This window comes from Otolemur garnettii, unplaced genomic scaffold (assembly GCF_000181295.1).
Source record: "Otolemur garnettii isolate 467f Iridium unplaced genomic scaffold, OtoGar3 scaffold00105, whole genome shotgun sequence".
NCBI lineage: Eukaryota > Metazoa > Chordata > Mammalia > Primates > Galagidae > Otolemur > Otolemur garnettii.
In genome coordinates this window covers 4,806,300-4,831,556 of record NW_003852500.1, presented here as the reverse complement: position 1 = coordinate 4,831,556, position 25,257 = coordinate 4,806,300, and the positions used below count along the sequence as shown (strand labels likewise).

Sequence of the window (25,257 nt, the reverse complement as noted above, 5' to 3'; positions counted from 1 at the left end):
GGTGTATGTGGCTGGCGCCTTAGCTGCTTGAGCCACAGGCACCGAGCCCAAAAAAAACTTCTTAACTTGATTTTGATTCAATGCCTATAGCTCAGCGCCTAGGGTACCAGCCACATACACCAGGGCTGGCAGGTTCAAACTTGGCCCAGGCCTGCCAAACAACAATAAAAACTACAACACAAAAAAAAAATAGCCAGGTGTTATGGTGGGTGCCTGTAGTCCCAGCTACTTGGGAAGCCAAGGCAAGAGAATCGTTTAAGCCCAAGAGTTTGAGGTTACAATGAGCTGTGACACCACAGCACTCTACCAAGGGTAACATAATAAGACTCTGTCTCAAAAAATAAAAACATCTCCTGTCACAGCAGCCTGCCTTATGCCAGGCCTGAGTGAGCAGCATAGTGTCCTCAAGTACCTGTTACTATGGTAGTACCACTGATCAATAGTCCCAGCCCGCTGGGCACCTCAAGCAGTGTGCAGGTGGTCACTGGTTCTGGCATCTGGAGTGTTTAGGTGTTTATAGCAACAAGGTAGTGCTGGTCACACCAGCTCAAGTTTCCTGAGTGCTCACAGATAGACAATGCTCCAGCCACAATCTGGCCTCACCCTTACACTTACCTTTGGCCCTGCAGGCAGCATAGGCCAAGTGCTCAACATGGCCAGATCCTAGGCAGAGGGCTCAGTGCATATTACTGCTGGTCCTCCCTTCTGTCCTGCCTCCCAGGGAGGGAAGAAGCATGTTGAGTCAGCTGGTAGGGCCCCTGCTTTGTAGACAAGGGAACAGAAGCTCAGAACTGAACCCACTGGCCTGGGTCACTGGATGTCACTATGGCTAAGGATTGGAACCCAGAAGGTCTGACTCTAAAACTCACAGCTCTCATGAATGACTCTTGAAGCAGTGCCCTGGAGTCAAACCAATGGAAGAGCAAATCTGTGCCTATCACCTCATAGATGGGGGAATGGAGTCTTATTGGACACCCACCCTGGGACTAGGGGGAGGCACCTGTGGGACATACTCAGTGTGGGACCTGGGTGAGACCAACAGAGGGTCCTAAGAGGAGTCACATGGAGCAGGCTTGTCACAGGATTGCACAGGAGGGTGCTGTGTTAAGGCCAGGCCAGGCAGCTTCTTAGAGGGCTTGGTCCCCACTCTCATCCCAGAACTCTTTCTGTCCCAGCCCCAGGTGATAGGCTCTTATAGGGCCTGAGGAGTATGGGAGGGAATAGTGAGGATATTTATTGACAAACGAGCTTCTCTAACAAAGCAGCTACAACGAAAGCCAGGTGGAGATTGTTTTCCCTCCCACTCAAGACAGTCCAGGGTGAGTGGTCCAGTGCAGGGTGGGCGTCTGAGCTAGGGCCAGCCAGCAAGGAATAAGTAAAGAAAAGAAGAAGTGAAAGACTTGGCCAGCCTTGTCAGAGTGTATAGGGATCCTAGCCTTAGGAAGATGGGGATCTCAGGCCACAGGGCAGAAATTAGTTAGATGATAAGCTGGTGTTGTGGGTCTTGCTTGAGGTGGAGGAGTGGCTTAGCTGAGGTTGGGCTGCCTGGGTTCTCAGTTTCCCTATCTGTACCTAAGGGTTCTCTGGCTGTTCTCTGTGAAATGCCCAGAGAGGGGCTGGGTGCCCAGTGGGATTGTCACCTAGGTAACGAGGGGTAGGGATGTGAGGCCTCCAGAGAGGAGAAACCATCCAGTGCTCAGGGTCCAAGTGTGGGGGATTCCAAACCTGGTCAGCCAAACGCCCATCCCTGACACAGTGCTTGACCCACCCACAGGCCGACCATGTGAGTGGTGCTCCATCGATGGCGGTATCGTCCTGCCCCTGGCCCAGGGCTCCCCCAGGGCGCTGGCCCTGGAGCATGCACTGTGTCTCACGGGTGATGGCCTGGCCCACCTGCAGGCAGCCGACCCCCAACAGCTGCTCCACCTCATCCCTCATGTGCAGGTGTTTGCCCGTGTGGCCCCTAAGCAGAAGGTATGTGCAGGGACCTGAGGGGCAGGTAGCACAGGGTCCAGGTACACAGTCCTGCTCAGTCCGTTTCTACCTAACAGGAGTTCGTCATCACTAGCCTCAAGGAGCTGGGGTACGTGACCCTCATGTGTGGGGATGGCACCAATGACGTGGGAGCTCTGAAGCATGCTGATGTGGGTGAGCATCGTGGGCTGGGGGTGCTCCTTTGTTCTTAGACCTGGTGTTAAGGAACATGTTACTGAGCGAGAAAGACAGACTCAGCTCTTCTGTCCAGGGATGGTCATAGGACATTCATTCCCATAAGGAAGTAGCACAGGGGGTTGAAGGGGGCTGGCAAGGTCAGAGGATCCAAGGAGCTTCATGGGCAGGAAGGGACATGAATATTGGAGGAATAGGGTAGAGGCCAGAGGCCAGGGAGAGAGGGCACAAGTGGGGAAAGTGACTCCAAATCTAGGAACTGAAACGATTGCCGAAGTTTCACAGCTTCTTGGCAAGAAAACGCATGTATTAGATTGAACTTCAGAGATCAACCTAATATGTTTTTTATGCTTTTCATATATTTCTTTATCTGCTTTGTCTTCTACAGTAGTTCTCAACCTTCCTAATGCCACAATGTATTTCCATTGTTACAAAGGGATCGTGACCCATAGGTTCTCACCCACAGGTTGAGAACCGCTGGTCTAGTAAAACATTGATGAAATATTATTTACCTTCTAGAATTATGTTCTTTGGGAGTTCATTTCTTTGGAAACCAGTTTAGTTTTAACCCATCTACGGGTCAGCGTGTTCATTTGATTTGCTATGGAGTTATTTTGTTGGGGTATTTTTCTCCTTAAGTAGTTTGTAGAAAGTAAAGTGGATGCTAAAATCTCCTTAGGTCTGAGAACTGTTCTGAATAAGAACAAACTACAAAGCTTGATGTATCCCTACATGAAGCCTGCTGCTCTCCCTCAATTCTGATGCTCTCCGGCCCCCCCACCCCCAGGTGTGGCACTCCTGGCCAATGCCCCTGAGCGGGTAATTGAGCGGCGACGGCGGCCCCGGGATAGCCCAACTCTAAACAACAGTGGCATCAGGGCTACCTCCAGGATAGCCAGGAAGTCGGGGCTCCCACCTCCTGAGGAGCAGCCAGCCTCCCAAAGGGTAAGTCTCTAGAGAGGAGGCATCAGCACATCCCTCTTGGCCAGGGCTGACCCCCACCATCTACCCTGACAGGATCGCCTGAGCCAGGTACTTCGGGATCTCGAGGATGAGAGCACACCTATCGTGAAGCTGGGGGATGCCAGCATTGCTGCACCCTTTACCTCCAAGCTCTCATCCATCCAGTGCAGTGAGTCCACGCCTGCCCCTGACCTACTCCCACTGACCCTGCCTGGCACCCACCCACCCACCCACACCCACCTGTCCACCTCCTACAGTCTGCCATGTGATCAAGCAAGGCCGCTGCACACTCGTGACCACACTTCAGATGTTCAAGATTCTGGCACTCAACGCCCTCATCCTGGCTTACAGCCAGAGTGTCCTCTACCTGGAGGGAGTCAAGTTCAGTGACTTCCAGGCTACCCTACAAGGGCTGCTGCTGGCTGGCTGCTTTCTCTTCATCTCTCGTTCCAAGGTGGGCCACAGAGGTGCTGGGAGGCAAGGGATGTGTGGCCAGCCAGGGCCAGGCTATTACAGGCTTAAGAACTGTTATCCTCAAGTTACAGATGGGGATCGAGGGCTTGGAGGTGTTGGTCTTACCCAGGATGGCACAGGAAGTGCAAGGTGATGCAGATAACCTCTCAAGTCGCACTGCTTGGGGTCCCACACTATCCATGGTCAAGGGTCTCAAGTGGGCCACACAGAGCCCCATAGGCAAGAAGGAAACAGACAAACAATTACATAAGAGGTTCTCCACTCTGTCTCAAACAAACAAAAAACCTAAGTAGGTCATAGGCTTCAGGGGATGGCCTGGTAGATAGACAGCTAGAGACTCATGCAGTACAGACAGGTCAACACGTAAAGAACAGGAGCTGGTGGTCAGGAACTGGGCACAAAGGCCCCAGACAGACACTGACTGAGGGAAGGAGGGCCTGGTGGTAGCCTGGGCGGGGCCATAGGTACGACTTGGGCCCCAAGGAGGGTTTACTCTGGTACAACAGGAATGGAGAGAGTTTGGAAGAGGCAAGGTGGGATCTGCTTCATAATTTTAAGATACCTGTGACTGCCAAGGGGAATATAGACCACAGGGCTAAGACCAGGAAAGGTGGCTCTGGGATGGGAAAGTGAAAAGTAGGCAGGGATCTGAGGACCTGTGTCAACCTGTGACCACCAGGATTTGGTGGCTACTCTCTGCATTAGGCTTCTGAGGAGGCAGGGGTTGTTGCTGCCTGCTGAGTGGATAGGGTGGCTCCCTGATCTCCCATCCCTGTTGCTGCAGCCCCTCAAGACCCTCTCCCAGGAGCGTCCCTTACCCAACATCTTCAATCTGTACACAATCCTCACTGTAATGTTCCAGTTCTTCGTGCACTTCCTGAGCCTCGTCTACCTATACAGAGAAGCCCAGGCCCGGAGTCCTGAGAAGTGAGTGCCACCTCAAGTGGAGGTGATCCTGATACCCCTGCAGTCAGGAATGGTAGGAGGATAAATGCACAGACATTGATGGAGAGCCTGGGGGTCATCTGGGATGAGGGAGGGACACAAGGCCAGGCTGGTATAGCCAGCCAAGCAGGGCCCTGGCAGGGAGCCATAAAGGGGATGTGAGCAAGAGAGAGGAACCCCTGACTCCTATGCATTCCTGCAGGCAAGAGCAATTTGTGGATCTGTATAAGGAGTTTGAGCCAAGCCTGGTCAACAGCACCGTGTACATAATGGCCATGGCCATGCAGATGGCCACTTTTGCCATCAACTACAAGGTGAGGCCTGGCTCCCTGCCCTAAGCATGCCCCATCTGCCCAGCAAGCACCCACCACATGCAGCCGCTGTCCATTCCTGCAGGGCCCTCCCTTCATGGAGAGCCTTCCCGAAAACAAGCCCCTGGTATGGAGTCTGGCAGTGTCACTCCTGGCCATCGTTGGCCTGCTCCTTGGCTCCTCACCTGACTTCAATAGCCAGTTTGGCCTCGTGGACATCCCTGTGGAGGTGAGTGGCCATGAGGCCAGTGGGGCTGAGCTTGGGCCTAGTTGTGTGTCCCTGGCGCAGTGGCCCTCCTATGGGGGTGACCTGGGCCCAGCTGCAGGTCTCTGGCTCACTGGCCTTCCCTGCCCTGACAGTTCAAGCTGGTCATCGCCCAGGTCCTGCTCCTGGACTTCTGCCTGGCGCTCCTGGCTGACCGTGTCCTTCAGTTCTTCCTGGGGACCCCGAAGCTGAAAGTGCCTTCCTGAGATGGTGGTGCTGGCACCTACTGCCCACCCTGGCTGCTGCCAGGCGGGAACCTGCCAGGGCCCCAGGAGGGAACACTGCCCCTCACCCCCCCAGTGGCAAGGCCATGCAGCCTTGTCTTTGGAAGACTGAGCTGTGACCTCCACAGCACTCCGCTAGCCTGGCAAATGGAACCAGCCCTGGGCTAGCATCTTTGGTAAATAAAGAAGCATCTGAGATTTTAAGAAGCTGTGCTTCTACCTCTGTCTGTGCCACACAGGGTTTACTGGGGTACTGTGGAGGTCTGGTGGTCACTGAGGAAGGGTCCAGCACTTTCCCCCCAGGCCGTGCAAGATTGTTAATGATGATACCCTCTATAGCACATGAGCAGTTGGATGGGCCAAGCTCCAATCCCAGAGAACTCTGTGTATTTTCTAGTGTTAACAATCACCCAAGTACTTTTGTGGTCTCAGTTTCACATTTGAATAACTCAGACACTTGAGAGAAGCCATAGAATTGGTGGTATTTTTCCCTTTTCCATAATACATAAAATAATTGTGTGCCTTGTTAGACTATGATATACAACATCGCAAATACCAACTTGGGTCACCCTCTTTGGGATCCTAGGCTGCTGTACCATCTCACATCACAAGACAGCATGCAGGTACAGGAGACTGAGATAGGATCCAAAGCCTGGCTCAGCCCTTATACTGATAGGTTCCTTTCAAAGTTCCAGAAGGGCCACACCTGTCCCTCTCCATCTGGAGAGCCAGGAGAGGAATTCCTGAATGGGACGGATGCAAGGATCCCCAATTGTGGGGACCCTCATACCTGGAGGAGCCTGGGATGGGCAGCATGAGAGCCTTGCCTTTAAAATCTTTAGGAAGCAAAATTATACTTTAATAAAGTGCCAGGCTGGTGGCACCCATAGCTCAGTGGGCGGGGCACCAGCCACATACACCGAAGGTGGCAGGTTCGAACCTGGCCCAGGCCAGCTAAAACAACAGTGACAAATGCAACAACAACAAAATAGCCAAGCTTTGTGGCAGGTACCTGGCTGAGGCAAGAGAATTGCTTAAGCCCAAGAGTTGGAGGTTGCTGTGAGCTGTGATGCAATAGCACTCTACGAATGGCAACATGAAAAAAAACTCAAAAAAAGTGCTGGTTGTGGGCACGTTTTTGTTACTGACAAGCTGCTTGTGGCAACCTCCAGGGCAGGGCTTCTGGACCCATCTCCAACACCCGACCTTTTACCCTCAGCTGCTTCACGGTCATCTTGTCCCCGCTCCTATTCAGTTTCTTCATCTGGTAGAGTGTGGCTGATGGCCTGAGGAAGCCCGCCCCTGTGAGCAGGAGTTAAGTGAGAGTAAGAAAGTAGGCTGAGATCCAGTGTGGGTCTCAGGAGAGGAAAGGGGATTAGATCCCGCCCAGCAGATGGGCCCTATAGTCTTAAGGAATGTAGGAGAGGCTGACTTTGACCTAGCGATGACTCTTGGGGGACCCGGGACAGTGGATCTCTGTCCACCTTATGTCTAAAAGGGGTGCTGTCTAGTTGTGCTATAATCTTGACCCTAAGAAGTTGATTCAGGTTTATAAGTCACTGGGGGTCGGTCCCCTCGGTCAGGTTTGGTGTACTTAAGAGGTATCGCGCATCCACCAGGGGGCACTATGACCACAGTCAGACCTGGATGGCTTGGGGCTTCAAGAGACCCCTGGCAGGGCTCACTGGGTATTAAGTGTGTGGAAGGCTCGTGGACAGGCTCCTGAGAGTGGGCAGACTCTGGGATCACTGAGGAAGGGGAATACTGTGGCTCCGTGGGATTTGGGGTGGCAAGAAGATCTGGGGAGAGAAAGGTTGGCCTGGAAGGATCCTAGGATGCCCAGCTATAGGGCTTGACCGGCTAGGTTGATTGCTCAGAGGCTTTTGGCCCGCCAGCGTCTCAGGCGCTTAAGCCGGGTACCCAGGCAAGGCTTCCGGGGGCAAGGGGCGTGGCTGTCTGTTGGGGGTGTGGTTTAGGCTGGGCGGAGCCACGCAGAAACCTGGGCTGCTCTGCTGCAGCAGCGGCAGGAAATCGGGGCTGGGCCCCGCTGGCGCGCGACACTTTCCCCATCCCGTTCCCAGCCGAGCGATACCCTGTCCTAGCCATGGATGAAGCAGAGCCGGGTAGGGGTTCTGGGATTCGGGAGGGACCTCACTGACCGTCCCTCACTTCCTAAATTGAAGAGCCCCTCCTGTCCCTCTCCATCTGGAGAGCTGGGAAAGGAATTACTGAATGGAAAAGATGCAAGGATCTCCCACTGTGGGGACCCTCATGCCTGGAGGGGCCTGGGACACCATCCCCTAACCCCCAAACCCCCTTCCTATTCTTTACCCCGGTCGGTCGCCTGGGGGAGGGGGCCCAGGAAGGGGAAGTGGCCGCTTCTGCTTCTGATTTTTGTGATGGGGGCAGGGTGTCACGACCGCTAAAAGAGAGGGCAAAGCAGTAGGATCCCCACAGGCCTCCTCCATAGCTCCAGTAAACAGGCAATGCTGATCTGGGGCCCCTGGAAGAGGGGCGGGGGCGGCGGCAGAAATGTGGCAAGATTCGGCTTGTGTTTCCGGCTGTCTTTGTGTCTTCCTAGTATATGTTGACTGTCATTCTGTCTTTATGCCCCTGGTGGTTTCAGTCTCTCCGTGTGTGTTTCTGCCTTGGGCTCTGTTCCTTTCAGTCCCATGTGTATTTTCCATCTGTTTGGCCTAGGGTCCATGTGATTCCATTGTCAAGCTCACTCTTTTTCCTGGGACAGTGAAGCTGCCTCTGGGGCATCTGTTTTGTTGCCCTGCTCTGGGTCCGTGTAGACCTCTGAGCAGCTGTCTCTGGTGGTGTCTAAGTCCGTCTGCCTGCCCAGAGTTGGCCCCACCCAAGCCCACTCTCTCTCCATCCCACACACTCCTCAAGAGGTCAAGACTTTCATTCTCTCTCTCTTTCTTTTTTTTTTTTTTTTTTTTTGAGATGAAGCCTCAAGCTGTCCCCCTGGGTAGAGTGCTGTAGTATCACTCGCAGCAATCTCCAACTCCTGGGCTCAAGCGAGTCTCCTGCCTCAGCCTCCCAAGTAGCTGGGACCACAGGCGCCCACCACAATGCCTGGCTATTTTTTTGGTTGCAGCTATCATTGTTGTTTGGCGGGCCCAGGCTAGATTTGAACCCACCACCTTAGGTGTATGTGGCTGGCGTCTTATACACTTGAGCCACAGGCGCCGAGCCCTCTCTTTCTTTCTATCTCCCCTCTGCCCCCAGTGAAATTGGTTGTGGTACCATGGGTAGAGGGAGGCAGTGGTTGGCCCATGTATTACGCTCCCTTTCCACAGGTTTTCCCTCAGCTCCCGAGGGCAGAAAGAGGTATAGTGACATCTTCCGGAGCCTGGACAACCTTGAAATCTCACTGGGGAACGTGTGAGTCTGAGCCTGGGTCACCCAGCAAATCCTTTCAGGATCCCCCCAACCGTGTAGGTGTCCTGAAACCTCACTTGGAATCTGCAACATTTGAACCAATTTACCTAATAATCTGAGAAGTCTAGGATGGGACCCTCCAAGACACTTGTATTTCCCAAAAGTCATCCCCCCAAATCAACTAGAAATCCCTAAAGTGGTCCTAGAACCTCACATATCCTTCTTGTGACCCCTTTAAACATTTGAAATCCCTCTATAATACCACTCTATGAGGCCCCAGATTACCTGGGGCCCTTCAAAAACTATCTCAAGTCCTATTAAAAACTCACCTAGCTCCCTCAAAACCCCATTCTTTAGACCTCCTAGATACAAAAGATACCACAGAGATGATTTCCAGGACCATCCCCTAACCTTCCCCAGAGCCCCTAAAGCCCTTGGTAAGACAGGTTGGGTGGAGGGTGGCATCCTGACACCCTTATCCCCCAGAACCCTTGAAATGCTGGCTGGAGACCCTGTGCTCTCAGGAGACCCAGAGCCTAACAAAGCCCCCCCAGCCATTGTGGTGAGTAGGGAGTGTGAGGAATGTGGGGACAGGGAGGAGGGGCCTTGGGAAGAAAGAACTCAGGGAGATAAGGCCCTTGCCCTGCTTGCTGCTGAATGCTCTCTCCCTTCCCACCAGACCAGTGAAGCCAGCTGTTGGAGCGGCCCCTCCTCAGAGGGCCCTGTACCCCTCACAGGTAGGGGACTTTGAAACCAGGACTATGGGAGCAGAAAGGAGTCCTTCCTTCAGCAAGTTATCATTAACCCCATGTTCCATGCCAGGCATCATTCAGATGCCAGGAACATGGCAGTACACACAACAGATTCAAGCCCATGCCCTCAAGGAGCCCCCAGTCTGGGTAAAGAATATGTAAAATTGCAACCAGGACAAATGATTCCACAGGGATGTTTGGGGAGCTGTAAGGATGTAGCACAGACACCATGAGATTAGTCTGGGGCATCAGAGAAGGCTCCACAGGAACATAGGACTCAGAAATCAGTAGTCTACCCATCTGTCCCAGGGGAGGAACTGGACTTGCGACTCATTCGGACCAAGGGGGGTGTGGATGCAGCCCTGGACTATGCTAAGACCTGGACCCGCTATGCCAAGGAGCTGCTGGCCTGGACAGAGAAGAGAGCCAGCTATGGTGAGGACTCCTTCTGCCCCAATCCTAGGCCAAAGGCAGTGCCCAAACCCTAGCTGGACCCAAATCCTTGCTGTCTCTCCTCCCAGAGCTGGAGTTTGCTAAAAGCATCATGAAGATCGCTGAAGCTGGCAAGGTGTCCATACAGCAGCAGGTAGCCATGACCAGGTCCCCTGAAAGCCCAAGGTCCCCAGGTCTCCAGCCTTGCCCCCAAGATCCTCAGCAGCTTTCTACTTTCTCCCTCTGCCCCTACACCCAGAGCCATATGCCGCTACAATACGTCTATACCCTGTTTCTGGAGCATGACCTCAGCCTTGGAGCCCTGGCCATGGAGACAGTGGCCCAGCAGAAAAGAGACTACTACCAGGTGAGGGGGTGAGGCATGATGGGAAAAAGGCCACTGTGCTGTCCTTTGTATTCTGAATCCCTGGGGAGAAAGGCACCACTGCCATCATCACCATTTTACTGATGAGGAAGCTGAGGCCCAGGGATGCTTAGAAACTTGCTCAAGGTTACCCAGCAGAGATTCAAACCCAGCTTCCTGCACCATTGCAAAATCATGCTTCAGTTTGTTTGTGCAGAGAGGCAAGAGGGGTTGTGTTCTCAGGACGAAGTTTCAGAGTCTGGGTCCAGGCAGAAAGGTTGGGAGACATGAGGACCTGCTCACTCATGAGCAAGTCTGAGTGAGAAGACTTGCATGGGAGTTGGGGAATGAGAATACAGACTCAGAAGAGGATCAGAGGAGGAAATGCACATGGGTGGAAGAATGGAAAGACTGCCTCTGAGGTATCCCTGAGGCAGTATCCCCATCCCCTGCCCTTGCCAGCCCCTGGCTGCCAAACGGACTGAGATTGAGAAGTGGCGGAAGGAGTTCAAGGAACAATGGGTGAAGGAGCAGAAGCGGATGGTGAGACCAGTAGCGGATGGGGGGCTGGCTGACCAAGGAGAGGCCAGGGTGCTGACCTTTGTTTATCCCTCACCCTCTACCCCAGAATGAGGCAGTGCAGGCACTGCGGCGGGCCCAGCTCCAGTATGTGCAGCGCAGTGAGGACCTGCGGGCACGCTCCCACGTGTCCCCTGAAGACACGGCCCCCCAGGCATCGCCTGGACCTAGCAAGCAACAGGAGCGGCGGCGGCGCTCACGAGAGGAAGCCCAGGCCAAGGTGGGGACTGGGCCATGAGCCTCTTCAATGCCCCCTACGTCCCTCTGTTCTCCCCCACATGTGCCCTCTGGCCCTGGTTTCCCTAGGCACACGAGGCAGAGGCACTATACCAGGCCTGCGTCCGTGAGGCCAACGCAAGGCAGCAAGACCTGGAGACTACCAAACAGCGGATTGTGTCCCATGTACGCAAGCTGGTGTTGCAGGGGGACGAAGTGCTGAGACGGGTGAGGCCCTTCACCACAGCTGCACTGATCTCACCTGGTTTGGGCCCTGGCTGCTGAATCCCACCCCTCACTGCCTCTGCCATCTCCACCCCTAAGCTCTGCTGTGGGCACTAGGGCTAGTCCATTTCTTTCCACTGTCAGTTTCTTTCTTTTTTTTTTTTTGAGACAGAGTCTCAAGCTGTCGCCCTGGGTAGAGTGCCTGAGGGTGGCATCACAGCTCATAGCAACCTCCAACTCCTGGGCTTAAACAATTCTCCTGCCTCTGCCTCCCAAGTACCTGGGACTACAGGCACCCGCCACAGCGCTCAGCTATTTTTTGGTTGCAGCCGTCATTGTTGTTTGGCTGGATTTGAACCCGCCAGCTCAGGTGTATGTGGCTGGTGCCTTAGCTGCTTGAGCCACAGGTGCCGAGCCTCCACAGTCAGTTTCTGCTCCAGACCCTGACTGCACCTTGTCCTCAGCCCCATCGCCATGAGGTTCTGTCCCAGGATGACCTGGCCTCTGTTCTCACCATACAAGTCCCTGTCCCTGGGCCCACTGCCCTAGTCCCTAAACCACACCAAGGTGACAGGCCCCACCCAAACCCTCACCTTGATCCTGTTTTTAAGGGTAGGTCCCGCTCCAGCCCAGGCTCCACCCCCATATTCCCAGGCCTCTCCCTTCCTTGACTGCTGTCTCCACCCTGCAGGTGACCCTGGGCCTATTCGGACTGCGAGGGGCACAGGCCGAGCGTGGCCCTCGTGCCTTCACTGCCCTGGCCGAGTGCTGCGCGCCCTTTGAGCCTGGCCAGCGCTACCAGGAGTTCGTGCGGGCGAAGCAACCTGAAGCCCCACCGCCCCCACCCCCTGCCTTCTCCTTCCAGGAGTTCATTCCCTCTTTGCATAGGTGGGCAGCAGGAGCAGGGAATCAGGAATGAATCCCCAAATCGCAGTGCCAGGCCATTGGCACCACAGGGATGGGTACTTGAGGTCAGAGAACTCAAAGCCTCTAATATTTAACCCTCAAGGCTCTCAAGATTTTTTGGGAGTTGGCCGGGTTGTCCCTTTCCTGGAAAGAACAGGACTTTGGGATTATTGCATTCCAGGGTAGATGATGCCTGGTGTGGGCTCACACCTGTAACCCCAACACTTTGATAGGCCAAACCAGAGGATTGCTTGAGAGCAGACTGGGCAACATTAGAGACCTCATCTCTTCAAAAAATTTTAAAAAGGAGCTGGACATGGTGGCAGGCACCTGTAGTCCTTGTTTTTCTGAGGCTGAGGCAGGAGGATTTCTTAAGTTTAGAACTGAGGCTGCAGTAAGTTATGATTGGGCCATTGCACTTCAGCCTGGGCAACAGAGTAAGACTCTGTCTCTAAAAAAACAAAGACAGAAAAGGGGCCACATTGTTCGTGGGCATCAGGGTTAGCAGACCCAAGTACTTGAAGTTGGGACCTAGACCCAATGCCTGAGTGCTATCATTTCAGGCCAGCTTCCTGGGGACCAAGCCCTCAAACCCCTGTTCTTTCAGCTCCCCTCTGGACATCAGGAAAAAGCTCTCAGGGCCCCTACCTCCAAGGCTGGATGAGAGTTTGACTGAGCCAGGCACTTGGGAGGACTCAGGCACAAGCTGGCAGGGTAAGTGCAATGAGAACCTACTGGGCATGGTACTGGGGTAGGGGGTTGTCCTTATTGACCTGTCCCCACCTAGGGACTCCAGGCCCCACTCCAGGCAGTGATGTGGACAGTGTGGGCGGTGGCATTGAGTCTCGGTCCATGGACTCTCCTACTTCTAGCCCAGGTAAGGATATAACCTGATCTGACCTCACAGTACACGTCTGATCATCCTCCAACCACTAGCCAAGTTCTCATCCTCAGTCTCTAACCTGTTCTTTGACCTCTGCCCTACCCTATACCCCAGACCTATTTTCTTGACCTATGACCCATTCTCTTTTTCTACCTTCTGAATTGCTCCACATGGTTTGATCCATTCTCTAGCCCTTAACCATTGACCTGCCTGATTCTCTCTACCTCTCCTGACTTTTTTTTTTTTTTTGAGACAGTCTCAAGCTGCCCTCCTGTGTAGAGTGCTATAACATCACAGCTCACAGCAACCTCCAACTTGGGCTCAAGCATTTCTCTTGCTTCATTTTCTTTCTTTTTTTTTTTTTGTAGAGACACAGTCTCACTCTATCACCCATGGTAGAGTGCCATGGTGTCACAGAGCTCACAGCAATCTCCAACTCCTAGGCTTAGGCGGTTCTCTTGCCTCACCCTCCCAAGTAGCTGGGACTACGGGTGCCCGCCAGAACGCCTGGCTATTTTTTTGCTGCAGTTCAGCCTGGGGCCAGGTTTGAACCCACCACTCTTGGTATACGGGGCCGGCGCCCTACCAACTGAGCCACAGGTTTTGAGACAGGGTCTCAAGCTGTCACGCTGGGTAGAGTGCTATGGCATCACAGCTTACAGCAACCTCAAACTCTTAGGCTTAAGTGATTCTCTTGCCTCAGCCTCCCAAGTAGCTAGGACTACAAGCACCAGCCACAATGCCTGGCTATTTTTTTTTTTTTTGGTTGTAGTTGTCATTGTTGTTTGGCGGGCCTGGGCCACCACTACTGAATTTGAACCTGCCAGCTCCAGTATATGTGGTTGGCACCCTAGCCGCTTGAACTACAGGTGCCCAGCCCCCCTCCTGACTTCTAACCCCTTCCATATGGGCATCTGTGAGTAGTTTTGGAAGCGTTGGAATCTCCCATGACCCCTGTGACCCTGAACCTCTGACTTTCTGACCCCAGGCCCTGACACACGGCGGCTGGTAAAAGTTTCATCAATAGGCACTGAGTCCTCAGATGACTTTGAGGAGCGAGACCCTGGTGAGGCTGGAAGCAGGAGGGATGGGACAGCATGGGAGGTGGTCCAGGCACCCCTAACCCTGTCTCCCTACAGACCTGGGAGAAGGGCTAGAGAATGGGCTGGGCAGCCCCTTCAGGAAGTGGACACTGTCCAGTGCAGCTCAGACCCACCGGCTGCGGCGGCTGCGAGGCCCAGCCAAGTGCCGCGAGTGTGAAGCTTTCATGGTCAGCGGAACGGAGTGTGAGGAGGTGTGGCTTGGGCTGATGACTACATGACCTCTGCTGGCCCCTAATCACCTCCCTGATCTGAGATCCCTACAACTTTCCTGTCCCTGGACCTGCCCTGATCTGATCTATAGTCACTTGTTCGCTGAGGATCTCTATGACCTTCTCTTCCCCTATTGGCCCCCTGTGACCTTCCTGACCCTGTGACCTTCCCCTAGTGCTTTCTGACCTGCCACAAGCGCTGCCTTGAGACTCTGCTGATCTTCTGCGGACACAAACGACTTCCCACTCGGACACCCCTCTTTGGGATTGACTTCCTGCAACTGCCCAGGGACTTCCCGGAAGAAGTTCCCTTTGTGGTCACCAGGTGCACAGCCGAGATAGAACACCGCGCCCTGGGTGTGCAGGTGCCACCTTGACCCTTGATCATCCCTAAAAGTGATCCAACCCTGTTGATGGCTAGATCATGAGCCAGATGTCCCTTTCCTGCTCTTGTCCTACAGGGCATTTACCGGGTCAGTGGTTCCCGGGTTCGGGTGGAGCGGCTGTGCCAGGCTTTTGAGAATGGCCGTGCGTTGGTGGAGTTGTCAGGAAACTCACCTCATGATGTCTCAAGTGTCCTCAAGCGATTTCTCCAGGAGGTAGGTGTTCAGACAATTGTGGGGGGAACTCAGGCTGAGGACCCTCCACATCCCACCCACACTGCTGTCATCCCCACCCATTGCACCCCCAGCTCACCGACCCTGTGATCCCCTTCCACCTCTACGATGCCTTCATCTCTCTGGCTAAGACCTTGCATGCAGACCCTGGGGACAACCCCGGGACCCCCAGCCCCAGCCCTGAGATTATCTGCTCACTGAAGACCCTCTTGGTACAGCTGCCTGACTCTAACTACAACACCCTGCGCCATCTGGTGGCCCATCTGTTCAGGTGTGCATGGGTCCCTGAACCTTGAAACATGACCTCCTTCCCTGGACATGAATTACTACTGACCTGCCGCTGACCTGACACTGATCTCTGACTTTTAACATATATTTTCTGAACTCTGAACCTTAATATGTGACTGGTAACTTTGGGTACTTACCCCTGACCCCCCACTCTGGGCATGCGGCTGCTGGTCTCAAGCAATGATCAAGTCATTGCTAGGTTGGCCTGTGGATTCTACTCTTACCCTCAGACTGATGACCTAACATCCCATGCCCTGACTCTCTCCTCATACTATCCCTAGGGTGGCTGCACGGTTTGAGGAAAACAAGATGTCTGCCAACAATTTGGGCATTGTATTTGGACCAACACTGTTGCGGCCACCAGATGGTCCATGGGCAGCTGGCTCCATTCCTGTCACCTGCCTGCTGGACTCAGGACACCAGGCCCAGCTTGTCGAGTTCCTCATTGTGCACTATGAGCAGATCTTTGGGATGGATGAGCTCCTGCTGGCCACTGAGCCTCTGCCCCAAGAATCCAGCTCAGCTCCTGGACCCCTCACAACCAGCTCTGAGCTGCTACTGCCACACCTTGGCCCAGACCCCAAGTCCCCAGCCCTAGCCTTGGACCTTGACCCAGACCCCAAACTCCAGAGTACCCTGGAGAAGCATCCCGACACCATGCCCCCAGAGGTAAGAACCCACTGGGCCCATGGTCATGGAGAAGACCTTATCTCTGTTTAATTCTCTTTATCTCTCTCTTGTCTTTCTTCCTTCCTTTACCTTTAAAATTTCTTTTATTTTCTTTCTCTCTTCCTCATTTAACCCATGTTTATTCTGGAAGGAATACTGAGAAATTGAGTGGTGGGCAATAATGGAGTAACAGCAGGAGACAGCCCTGCAGAGGTACTAATATGGGTGACCATTTATTCCGTCAACAGAATATATATTGAACACTTAACTACATGCCAAATATTGTTCTAAGCAGGAAGCTGCATCAGTAAGCTAAATATTCAAAGACCCCATCCTTTCAGCACCTACATTTCATGGGTGAAAAGCTGACAAATAATAAATATGATACAAAGTCAGTTATATATAATAGAGGAAAGAAAGGGTACAGTAAGGGACCAGACATCTAGAGCATCAAGGTAAGAGAGGCATGTTATAGCAGTAAGTAGGATGGTGTGGGCAGGTCTCATGGAGAAAGTGGATTTGAACAGAGGCTGGAAGGATGCAAGGAAGGAGTGAGTCATATGGAGTTCTGGGGAAGGGTGTTCCAGGCAAAGAGGACAGCTAGAGCAAAGACCCTACCGTGGAAGCATGCCTGGTATTCAGGGTACCGCCCTATCCTGTAATGAATTAGGGGAAGGTGGTGGGAAGAAAGACCAAAGAGGAATGGGTCCAGATGGCTCTGTCAGCTCCCAGTGACCTCTAACCTACTATGCATGGGGCATAGACCACCAATGGATGCACACCTACTATGCACCAGGTCTATACAGTCTTCCCAACATCCTCTCCACAGTCCTGATAGGCCCTGAGTCATTAAGTAGCCCTAAAAGGAGAGCCATAGCAAGTGACTTTAACAGAGTCACTTGTCAGGATCCAGAGGTCAGCTGTGAACCAGGAAGATGGCAGCAGTGGCCACTCTGGGCAGCCCAAGGCTATACGCAAGGGTTGTGCTCCTGGTATCCTGCCACACACACCATTCCTTTGGTCAAAGACATCCCCCAAGAGCAGCCCCAAGCTGGGAAGGAATGGTCAGTGAGTTGTGAGTCTCTGAGAACTGGAGTGGCTCATAAAATAAGAAAGAAGTCAACATAGAAAGAACTCAAGCTGCCATTACCTAAAGGCAGAGCCCTAAGAATATACAGATATAGTAGAAAGCAGACTTGATGCAAGTTGATAACAGTTGTAGAGAGCAGCACAAGATGGTACTTCAGAGGCACTCCCTAGTCCTAATGTGAAGATGGCTTTTTTTTTTTTGAGACAGAGTCTCACTTTGTCACCCTCAGTAGAGTGCCATAGGGTCACAGCTCACAGCAACCTCTAACTCTTTGGGCTTAAGCAGTTCTCTTATCTCAGCTTCCCAAGCAGCTGGGACTACAGGTGCCCGCCACATCACTGGGCTATTTTTTTTGTTGTAGTTATTGTTGTTTAGCAGGCCTGGGCCAGGTCGAACTCACCACCCCAGGTATATGTGGTCAGCGCCCTTAACCACTGAGCCAGGCTTTTTTTTTTCCCCCAGGCTTTTTTTTTTAAATGTCTCCCTTTATTGCCTGGGTATGTATGAGGGCAGTGGCATGATTACAGCTCATTGGAACTTAAAACTCTTGAGCTCAAGTGATCTTCCTGGCTCAGCCTCCTTAGTAGCTGGAACTACAGACATGCACCGCTAAGGCTGGCTAATTTTTGTTTTTTTTTTTTTGGCTGGGGCTAGGTTTGAACCCACCACCTCTGATATATGTGGCCGGCACCCTACTCCTTTGAGCCACAGGTGCCATCCTAGTTTTTGTAATTTTTATAGAGACAAGGTCTCACTGTGTTGCTCAGGCTAATCTTGATTGAACTCCTGGCCTCAAATAATCCTTCCTCCTCAGTCTCCCAAAGCGCACTGTGGCATAAGTAATACACTTTTAAGAGCATCTTGTATCCCACAACTGCAAAGGAACTTTTGAAAATCCAGGAACAATGGCAGCACACGTAGCTCAGTGAGTAGGGGGCCAGCCACATACACCCAGGCTGGCGGGTTCGAACCCAGCCCAGGCCAGCTAAACAACAATGACAACTACAACAAAAAAAGAGCCAGGCGTTATGGCTGGCACCTATATTCCTAGCAACCTGGGAGGCTGAGACAAGAGATCGCTTAAGCCCAAGAACTGTGAACTGTGACTCCATGGCACTCTACCAAAGGCAATATAGCGATACTCTGTCTCAAAAAAAAAAAAAGAAAATCCAGGAATAAGCCCTTGGCTCTCTATGAGTGTCAAAGAACTCAGTGAGTTTTATGGGTCTTCATTTTGAGGTTTCTCCCTGCAGATTCCAACTCTACAGAGTGACCAGAGAGAGGAAGAGCCTGAAGACACCAAAGATGATGGGGAAGGTGAGTTTGTTATGAAGTAGCTTAGAAGTTCTAAGGATGCCCCTACCCAGACTGCCTTAGCTGAAAGATGATTCCTGGGGGGATATCCAAAGGACCTGGGGGTGCTCACCATTGATGACCTCACCCCACAGCATCCAGTCAAGGCCCTGAGGACTTACTCCTGGGAACACAGTCGCGTGGCCACTTCAGTCGCCAGCCAGTGAAATATCCCCGAGGGGGTGTGCGGCCTGTCACCCACCAGCTGTCCAGCTTGGCTCTGGTGGCTTCCAAGCTGTGCGAAGAGACCCCAGTCACATCAGTGCCCAGAGGGAGTTTGCGGGGGCGGGGACCTGGCCCTGCTGCCACCTCCCGTGAGGGCAGCCCCCTGCGCCGAGCCCCCCTGCCTAAGCATTTTGAGATCACCCAGGAGACAGCCCGGCTACTCTCCAAACTGGACAGTGAGGCTGTGCCCAGGGCCACCTCCTTCCCAGACCCTCAACCTGAGGAAACTGAGGAGCATCTCTGACCACCTTGACTAAGGGAGGAACCCAGGACTAGGAAAATGGACCTATTGTCTCCCTACCTCCCCTCACTTGGTAGCCAAACATCGGGCCAGTTCAATGTTGGGAGTGGGAGAGACCACAGAATTTCTGTAAAGAAAGACTACATGGCTTGGGAGGAAGCCTAAAACCCTTGTGGAGGCAATGTCCCAGGACTCCCCCACCAGACACAGGTCACTGCCAAGCATCAGAGCTATTCAGGCTCAGAGGTCATTCAGGGTCAATACTCAGGGTGAATACAGACAGGTTATGAGATCCTTGGGGTACTTACTTCTAATCTCCTATACTGGACAGTATAGGAGCCTTTTGCTACTTTAGTTGTGGTCACTTCCTCATTCCTGCCTGCCTCCTTCATTGACTCCAAGTGACCTGTTCCCAGAAGAGGTGGGCAGCTCAGACTCCAAATCCTGGCGGTCCTTGAGGTCTGAAGTCTGACGACTTTTAAATAAACTGTGTCCTATGTACCGTGTATGTCTGTCTTTACCGGGGCGGGGGGGGGGTGGCAGGGGAGAAAGGTTAGCAAGAGCAGTACCCTTTGAATCCATTTTACTGACCAGGCTAACTGTAGCACCGCCCCCCTCCCCCCCCCCCCGCCTTCTTCATCCCTAATTACCTGGGAGCACTTACAGACAACTGGGGCTGAGTCATGCCGACCTGGCCCTCCCGGAGCTCCACGTCCCTGATCTGGTCCTGCATAGTCAAACAAATACAGTGTAACAACATGCAGATAACCGGGACAATGGGGCTGTGTGCTCTGGATCGTAGGAGCCTGGAGAACGACGCGAAAAAGAGAGGAATTTGCAGGGCAGGGCCGTACAAGGGACAACGCTGTCTCAGGATGGGGAGTGCGGGGGCGGAACTGCAAAAAACTTCACTGCGCCCGATGGTCAGCTGGAGCCGGAGAGGTCTGCGGAGCACCGGAGGTAGCAACGCCTTAAAGCTGAGAGCTGGGAAAGCTGAGGCTGGGCTGGGGTCCCAGCAGTGGGATCCAAGTCAGATCAGGGCGTGGCTTGTAATTCGGCGGCCGATTGGACGCGAGGGAGAGGGCAGGGTGGGGTTGAGAGGGTGGGGGGTCTGGAGCTGGGGCGCAGACCTGGAGACCACCCGGAGCTGCGCCTGGGCGGCTTAAGGTCTCGGCGGGACTTCTGGAGTAGCCAAGTGATTCAGCCCTGAAGGCGAAACTGCAAGCCTGTAAGGTGTGCAGGGGTCGGGGTAGGGGTCCCGCGCCGGAAACGGAGAAGGGGGACAGAGGGGCCGCGAGACTGGGAGGAAATGGGGGAGCGGCGGTTCCGGGCGACCCCGCCCCCGACGCGGCCTCGGAGGCGGGGCTTCCCCAGGTGGCGGGAGCGGGGCGGGGCTCCCCAGGTGGTGGAGGCGGGGCGCGATGGTCGGGGCTAGGGGCGGGACGCGAAGGGGAAGACCCCGCCTCCCGCGCCCTCTCGGCAGCCCGCGCTGGGCGCACCCGTTCGCTCCTTATCCCTCGCTGCTAGGCCATGGGCCTCGGGCCCACCCCGACCCCCCGCAAGCCTGACCCCTCTGCTGCGTGACGGGCGGCCCAGGTGAGGCCAGCATGGACGGGAGGTGGGTGGGCACGGGTCCAGAGGAGGGCGCGGCACGTGCCAGTCGGGTTGGGGCGCCGCCCCCTGTTCCCTTATTCCTACCCCCTCCCCGGCTTGAGGATGCCTGGAGGCCCGGCCAGCTGCGGCCTCCCTGTCTTTGTCCCGAATTTCGCCAGGGTCCTCCGTCTCACCCAGGACGACCCGGTGCCCCGCCCATTTAGAAAGCACTGGCGCCCAAGTCCTGCTGCCCAACTTCTGGGGCCGCCTTTCTGCTCACTCTCCTGGGCGGCTCCGTCGCCTTCACGCCTCCGCTCCGCCGGCCCCGCCCGAGGGTTCCAAGCAAGTAACCTGGCTCTTGTGCTCACATACTGCCTAGTCTCTGCTTCCTGCACCGACCCCGGCACCAAATTGACCCTAGCTCATCTTGTCACACGACTCACGCCCCTTTGTCCTGCCCTAACTCTCTTCAATCCCCAACCCCACCAGGTCACAAATTGGTGACAGGAGTGCTGAAACTGGTCTGTAGATGGGTTTTGTTTCGCTTCTCTATTAACAAACAAAACAAGGCATTGTGTTGAGTGACAGCTTTCATAAAGATCTTTTATAGTAGGTAAGGAACAGTTGTTCCCCTGGCCCCACCCCGCAAAGCTTCCTTTTTCCAGATTAGCCTGGTCCATTTTGCTCCAAGGCATATAATTTGAGACCCCTTGCCCTTTCTGTTGTGACCCTCCCCTCTGGCTACTGCCCCCTCCTGTGTCTTTCCAAGCGCCAGTGCCACATTCACTGACCTCTCCCTCTGTGCCCCCAGGTGGTCACTATGGGCCAGTGCTACTACAACGAGACCATTGGCTTCTTCTACAACAACAGTGGCAAGGAGCTAAGTTCTCACTGGCGGCCCAAAGATGTGGTTGTGGTGGCCCTGGGGCTGACTGTCAGTGTGCTGGTGCTGCTGACCAACCTGCTGGTCATAGCAGCCATTGCCTCCAACCGTCGCTTCCACCAGCCCATTTACTACCTGCTTGGCAACCTGGCTGCAGCTGACCTCTTTGCCGGCGTGGCCTACCTCTTCCTCATGTTCCATACAGGTCCACGCACAGCACGGCTCTCACTTGAGGGTTGGTTTGTGCGACAGGGCCTGCTGGACACAAGCCTCACGGCTTCAGTGGCCACACTGCTCGCCATTGCTGTGGAGCGGCACCGCAGTGTGATGGCTGTGCAGCTGCACAGCCGCTTGCCCCGTGGCCGTGTGGTCATGCTCATCGTGGGCGTGTGGATGGCAGCACTGGGCCTCGGGCTACTGCCTGCCCATTCCTGGCATTGCCTCTGTGCCTTGGACCACTGTTCACGCATGGCCCCCTTGCTCAGCCGCTCCTACCTAGCTGTCTGGGCACTGTCCAGCTTGCTTGTCTTCCTACTCATGGTGGCCGTGTATACCCGCATTTTCTTCTATGTGCGGCGGCGCGTGCAGCGCATGGCAGACCACGTCAGCTGCCACCCTCGCTACCGCGAGACCACACTCAGCCTGGTCAAGACTGTTGTCATCATCCTGGGTGAGTGGGGACCTGCCTCAGCCCTCCAGAGACCCTGGGAAACAATGAACAAAACAAGTGATCTGATAGAGTGTGATGGGAGGGGATGATTTGAGTAACGAATATTCTCCTAGAATGGAATATCTGAGTAGAGACCTGAAAGCTAGGGGAAAGGAAAAGCATTCCATGCAAAGGAAGTAGAAGGTGACAATCTCTAAGGCAGGACCAGGCCACAGCCTCCAAAGAGGAGAGGCTGGCTGGTGAGGAGTAGAGGTCAGCAAGGCCTCAGGGGTCCTGGACAGGAGTCAGATTTTGTTCTGAGTTCTGTGAGAAGCTCTTAAGAGGTGTTAGCAGGATTGGATGTACAATGAACTGGGAAGAAGGGAGAGGTGGCAAGACCCCCCTCCATGAGGATACATCCACCCTTCCAGAATGAGGATCAGCTGTTCCCAGTGATCCTTTTCCCCTTACCAGGTAACCAGTCTGTGGTGACCTCCTTTCTCTCATTGAACAAATCTCCATGTAGAAATGTCCAGGGTCCCGGCCACTATGTACCATTTAGGAAAGGTGTCTCCTCTTAGCAGACTACACAGTTGTTGCCCAAGCTCTGGAGACTACTCCAGCTCTGAGCTCAGAGCCATAGGCGCTGGGCCTCCTGACACTCCACCCTTCTTACGTCAGCCTCCATCCCACAGGAGCCTTTGTGATCTGCTGGACACCAGGCCAGGTGGTGCTGCTCCTGGATGGTCTCGGCTGCAAATCCTGCAATGTCCTAGCTGTAGAGAAGTATTTCCTACTGTTGGCTGAGGCCAATTCACTGGTCAATGCTGCAGTGTACTCATGCCGAGATGCTGAGATGCGCCGCACTTTCCGCCGCCTCCTCTGCTGTGTGTGTCTCCGCCGGTCCACCCACAAGTCTGCCCGCTATCCATCTTCTACTCAGACAGGTGCCAGCACTCGCATCATGATTCCTGAAAATGGCCACTCTCTGATGGACTCTACCCTTTAGCTACCTTGGACTTCAGCAGGAGGCAGCAAGCACCAGATCTGCAGCCCCTGATTCAGCCCAACCAGTGGAATAGACTTAAAGGCAAACCCCTGGTCTGGAATGGTACAACACTACTGCCAGCCCTCTCCAGGCACACAGCTATATCTATCCAGAGCTCAGGGTTTTGGGGTTACCTCCAAGTACCTGGGAGAGTCAGATGGGATACAAGAATCTGGCTCTCTAGTCATCTCAGGTTTGGGGTTTTATTCATAGATACTTTTTTATTTTTATGGCACGTCTCTGGTAAACCCTGTGGACTGAATGGTTCCTCCAATGTGATGCTGTGTTAAGAGTAGGAGAGATGAAAGCTATTGTAGACCATGCTGCCCAGTGTGACAGGATAACAAGGACATACTATGGACACATCATCTTTTAAAAGGTGATTCTTGGGCTGGGTGTGGTGGCTCACGCCTGTAATCCTAGCACTCTGGGAGGCCTAGGCAGGTGGATTGCTTCAGCTCATGAGTTTGATAACAGCCTGAGCAAAAGCCAGACCCCATCGCTACTAAAATAGAAAAAGTGAAGCAAGAGGATTGCTTGAGCCCAAGAGTTGGAGGTTGCTGTGAGCTATGATGCCATGGTACTCTAGCAGGGCAATGCCTTGAGACACTATCTCAAAAAACATAATAAAATAAAATAAAAGTGATTCTTTAGCAACACAGACTGAGGGGCACTGAACTGGGAAAGGTTTGTGGCCCCTTGCATCCTGCAGGGCCTTGCCTGTACCTATCAGAATTGAGGAAGGTCCAGAGGGAGGATACAATACAAGGAGTAAACTTTTCACCAAGGTCTTCAAAGCATTTTTTTGTTAAAAATCCAGATTGTCTGTCCCTGTGTCCTGGACTTGTCCTCCTTCGCTCAGGCCTATCAGAGCTCCTTCAACATGGCATTTCTTTGGCCCTGTTTTCACTCTTATTTCTTCAGTCTTTGGCTGGCTGCTGCTCTTTCTTTGTGGAGTCTTGCATCTATTGCTTTTTTCCTTTGTTGTTCATCTCCTCTTTCTGGTCCCCTGTCTCCATCTTGCCACCTGCCTGTCTGTCTTCTTTCTCTGGAGCCTGGCCCATAGGTGCCAGGCTATGGGTCTCTGGCCCATATGTGCCCTCACCCCTGCCTGCCCTCTTCTCTGAGTCCAGATTATTAAAGGTCACATTCTCAGACATGTCTACCCCATTGCCTACCCTGTCACCTATATTTACACTTGGAGCCATAGGTCGTGGGGTCTAGATAGCAGGATGCAGAACTTGAGAGTTGGTACACTGATAAGCACTTTAGGTGCATTATTTATTCATCACCTGCATCTTGTCACACAGATATACCTATTTTCCTGTGAGCAGAGTGACTCAGACAAGTTTCATTCTGGGCCCATGGTTACACAGCTTGAAAAGGGCACAGAAACACACTGAGGGATTAGAGAATCCCTAGGAGGAAAGTGCTTTAGATTCCAACAAAGCCCAGAGTTGGTTAGCAACTCAGCTGGGCTTTCCCCGTCTCATCCCACAGTCCCCAAAACCTCAGATGTGTCAGACCCATGATGAGGCCACTCTCAGATGCCCCTGCCTGCAGTGTGGACCAGGACCTGGATTCTTTGCTCCCAAATCACTAATAAGGACACAGGGCTATGTTTCTACTTCAGTTTCACTTGCTGAATAGCAGCTAGTATTTGAACCCAGATCTCTCATCAGACGCCAGTTCTTAAACCACTAAAGCATGCATTGCTGAAGAACCAAAAACATCTAGGTCCTTTTACATCAAATGGGTCTAGGTTTCCTTTTGGGAAAACTCTCCCTTGCCTCCTCTATGTGCTAGGTCCAAGGACCAAGTGGGTAGCATGGCTCCAAGGGCCTGGGGCCTAAATATCCAGAGGTGATTACCTAGGCACACACCCATGACAGATTCAGTTCTTGCCTTTATGGAGCTCAGAGCCTGAGAGACAAGTCACTTTTGGGTGCCAAGGCAGCAAACCAATTCCTATGAAGTAGAGGCCCCTGATGGCCTCCAAAAGCCATCTCTAAGCTGGCTGCTCTTACATCGGCATCCTCCAGATTCTAACCTGCACTCTCATGTCTCTTGGGATTTTGTCTCATTTCCTCTTGTCAATTTCTTCTCTCCACCAAGTGGCTTCAAGATTTTGTGTCTGCTGATTGCTGAAGCTTTCAATAGCCTCCCTGCCAAGTTTTCTCTCTCTCTCTCT

At 53.4% G+C, this 25,257-nt stretch overlaps 3 protein-coding genes across 3 annotated transcripts in view; all 3 read left to right on the top strand.

Moving 5' to 3' along the window:
* Positions 1-5,555, top strand: part of ATP13A1 (ATPase 13A1) — a 17,035-nt gene extending 11,480 nt beyond the window's left edge. Inside the window, exons 18-26 of the mRNA XM_012809445.2 lie at positions 1,775-1,974; positions 2,052-2,148; positions 2,957-3,114; positions 3,187-3,301; positions 3,390-3,586; positions 4,391-4,533; positions 4,754-4,865; positions 4,948-5,091; positions 5,223-5,555. Of these exons, the coding sequence (XP_012664899.2) occupies positions 1,775-1,974; positions 2,052-2,148; positions 2,957-3,114; positions 3,187-3,301; positions 3,390-3,586; positions 4,391-4,533; positions 4,754-4,865; positions 4,948-5,091; positions 5,223-5,333 (1,277 nt within the window). The 3' untranslated portion in view covers positions 5,334-5,555. The remainder of the gene's footprint in view (positions 1-1,774; positions 1,975-2,051; positions 2,149-2,956; positions 3,115-3,186; positions 3,302-3,389; positions 3,587-4,390; positions 4,534-4,753; positions 4,866-4,947; positions 5,092-5,222) is intronic.
* A 1,813-nt stretch (positions 5,556-7,368) lies between these two features.
* Positions 7,369-19,395, top strand: GMIP (GEM interacting protein). Its single transcript, XM_003796598.3, has 21 exons — positions 7,369-7,474; positions 8,660-8,744; positions 9,228-9,303; positions 9,421-9,478; positions 9,803-9,928; positions 10,015-10,079; positions 10,185-10,292; positions 10,752-10,832; positions 10,918-11,088; positions 11,175-11,312; positions 12,001-12,197; positions 12,823-12,929; positions 13,003-13,092; positions 14,087-14,164; positions 14,238-14,392; positions 14,587-14,775; positions 14,872-15,009; positions 15,102-15,298; positions 15,597-15,984; positions 18,328-18,391; positions 18,523-19,395. Exons 1-21 carry the CDS (start codon positions 7,456-7,458, stop codon positions 18,894-18,896), a joined length of 2,904 nt encoding a protein of 967 aa, XP_003796646.1. The 5' UTR covers positions 7,369-7,455; the 3' UTR covers positions 18,897-19,395.
* A 1,797-nt stretch (positions 19,396-21,192) lies between these two features.
* On the top strand, positions 21,193-23,517 carry LPAR2 (lysophosphatidic acid receptor 2). The gene is made up of 2 exons (XM_023517186.1): positions 21,193-22,039; positions 22,714-23,517. The coding sequence occupies exons 1-2, from the start codon at positions 21,307-21,309 to the stop codon at positions 23,025-23,027; spliced, it is 1,047 nt and encodes a 348-aa protein (XP_023372954.1). The 5' UTR covers positions 21,193-21,306; the 3' UTR covers positions 23,028-23,517.
* The last annotated feature ends 1,740 nt before the right edge of the window (positions 23,518-25,257 follow it).

Coding starts and splice junctions, on each gene's coding strand:
- GMIP (XM_003796598.3), top strand. Junction 9,304..9,420: donor AAGCCCCCCCAGCCATTGTG/GTGAGTAGGGAG, acceptor CCTTCCCACCAG/ACCAGTGAAGCCAGCTGTTG. Junction 14,776..14,871: donor ACCGCGCCCTGGGTGTGCAG/GTGCCACCTTGA, acceptor CTTGTCCTACAG/GGCATTTACCGGGTCAGTGG.
- LPAR2 (XM_023517186.1), top strand. CDS start 21,307: ATGGGCCAGTGCTACTACAACGAGACCATTGGCTTCTTCTACAACAAC. Junction 22,040..22,713: donor GACTGTTGTCATCATCCTGG/GTGAGTGGGGAC, acceptor TCCATCCCACAG/GAGCCTTTGTGATCTGCTGG.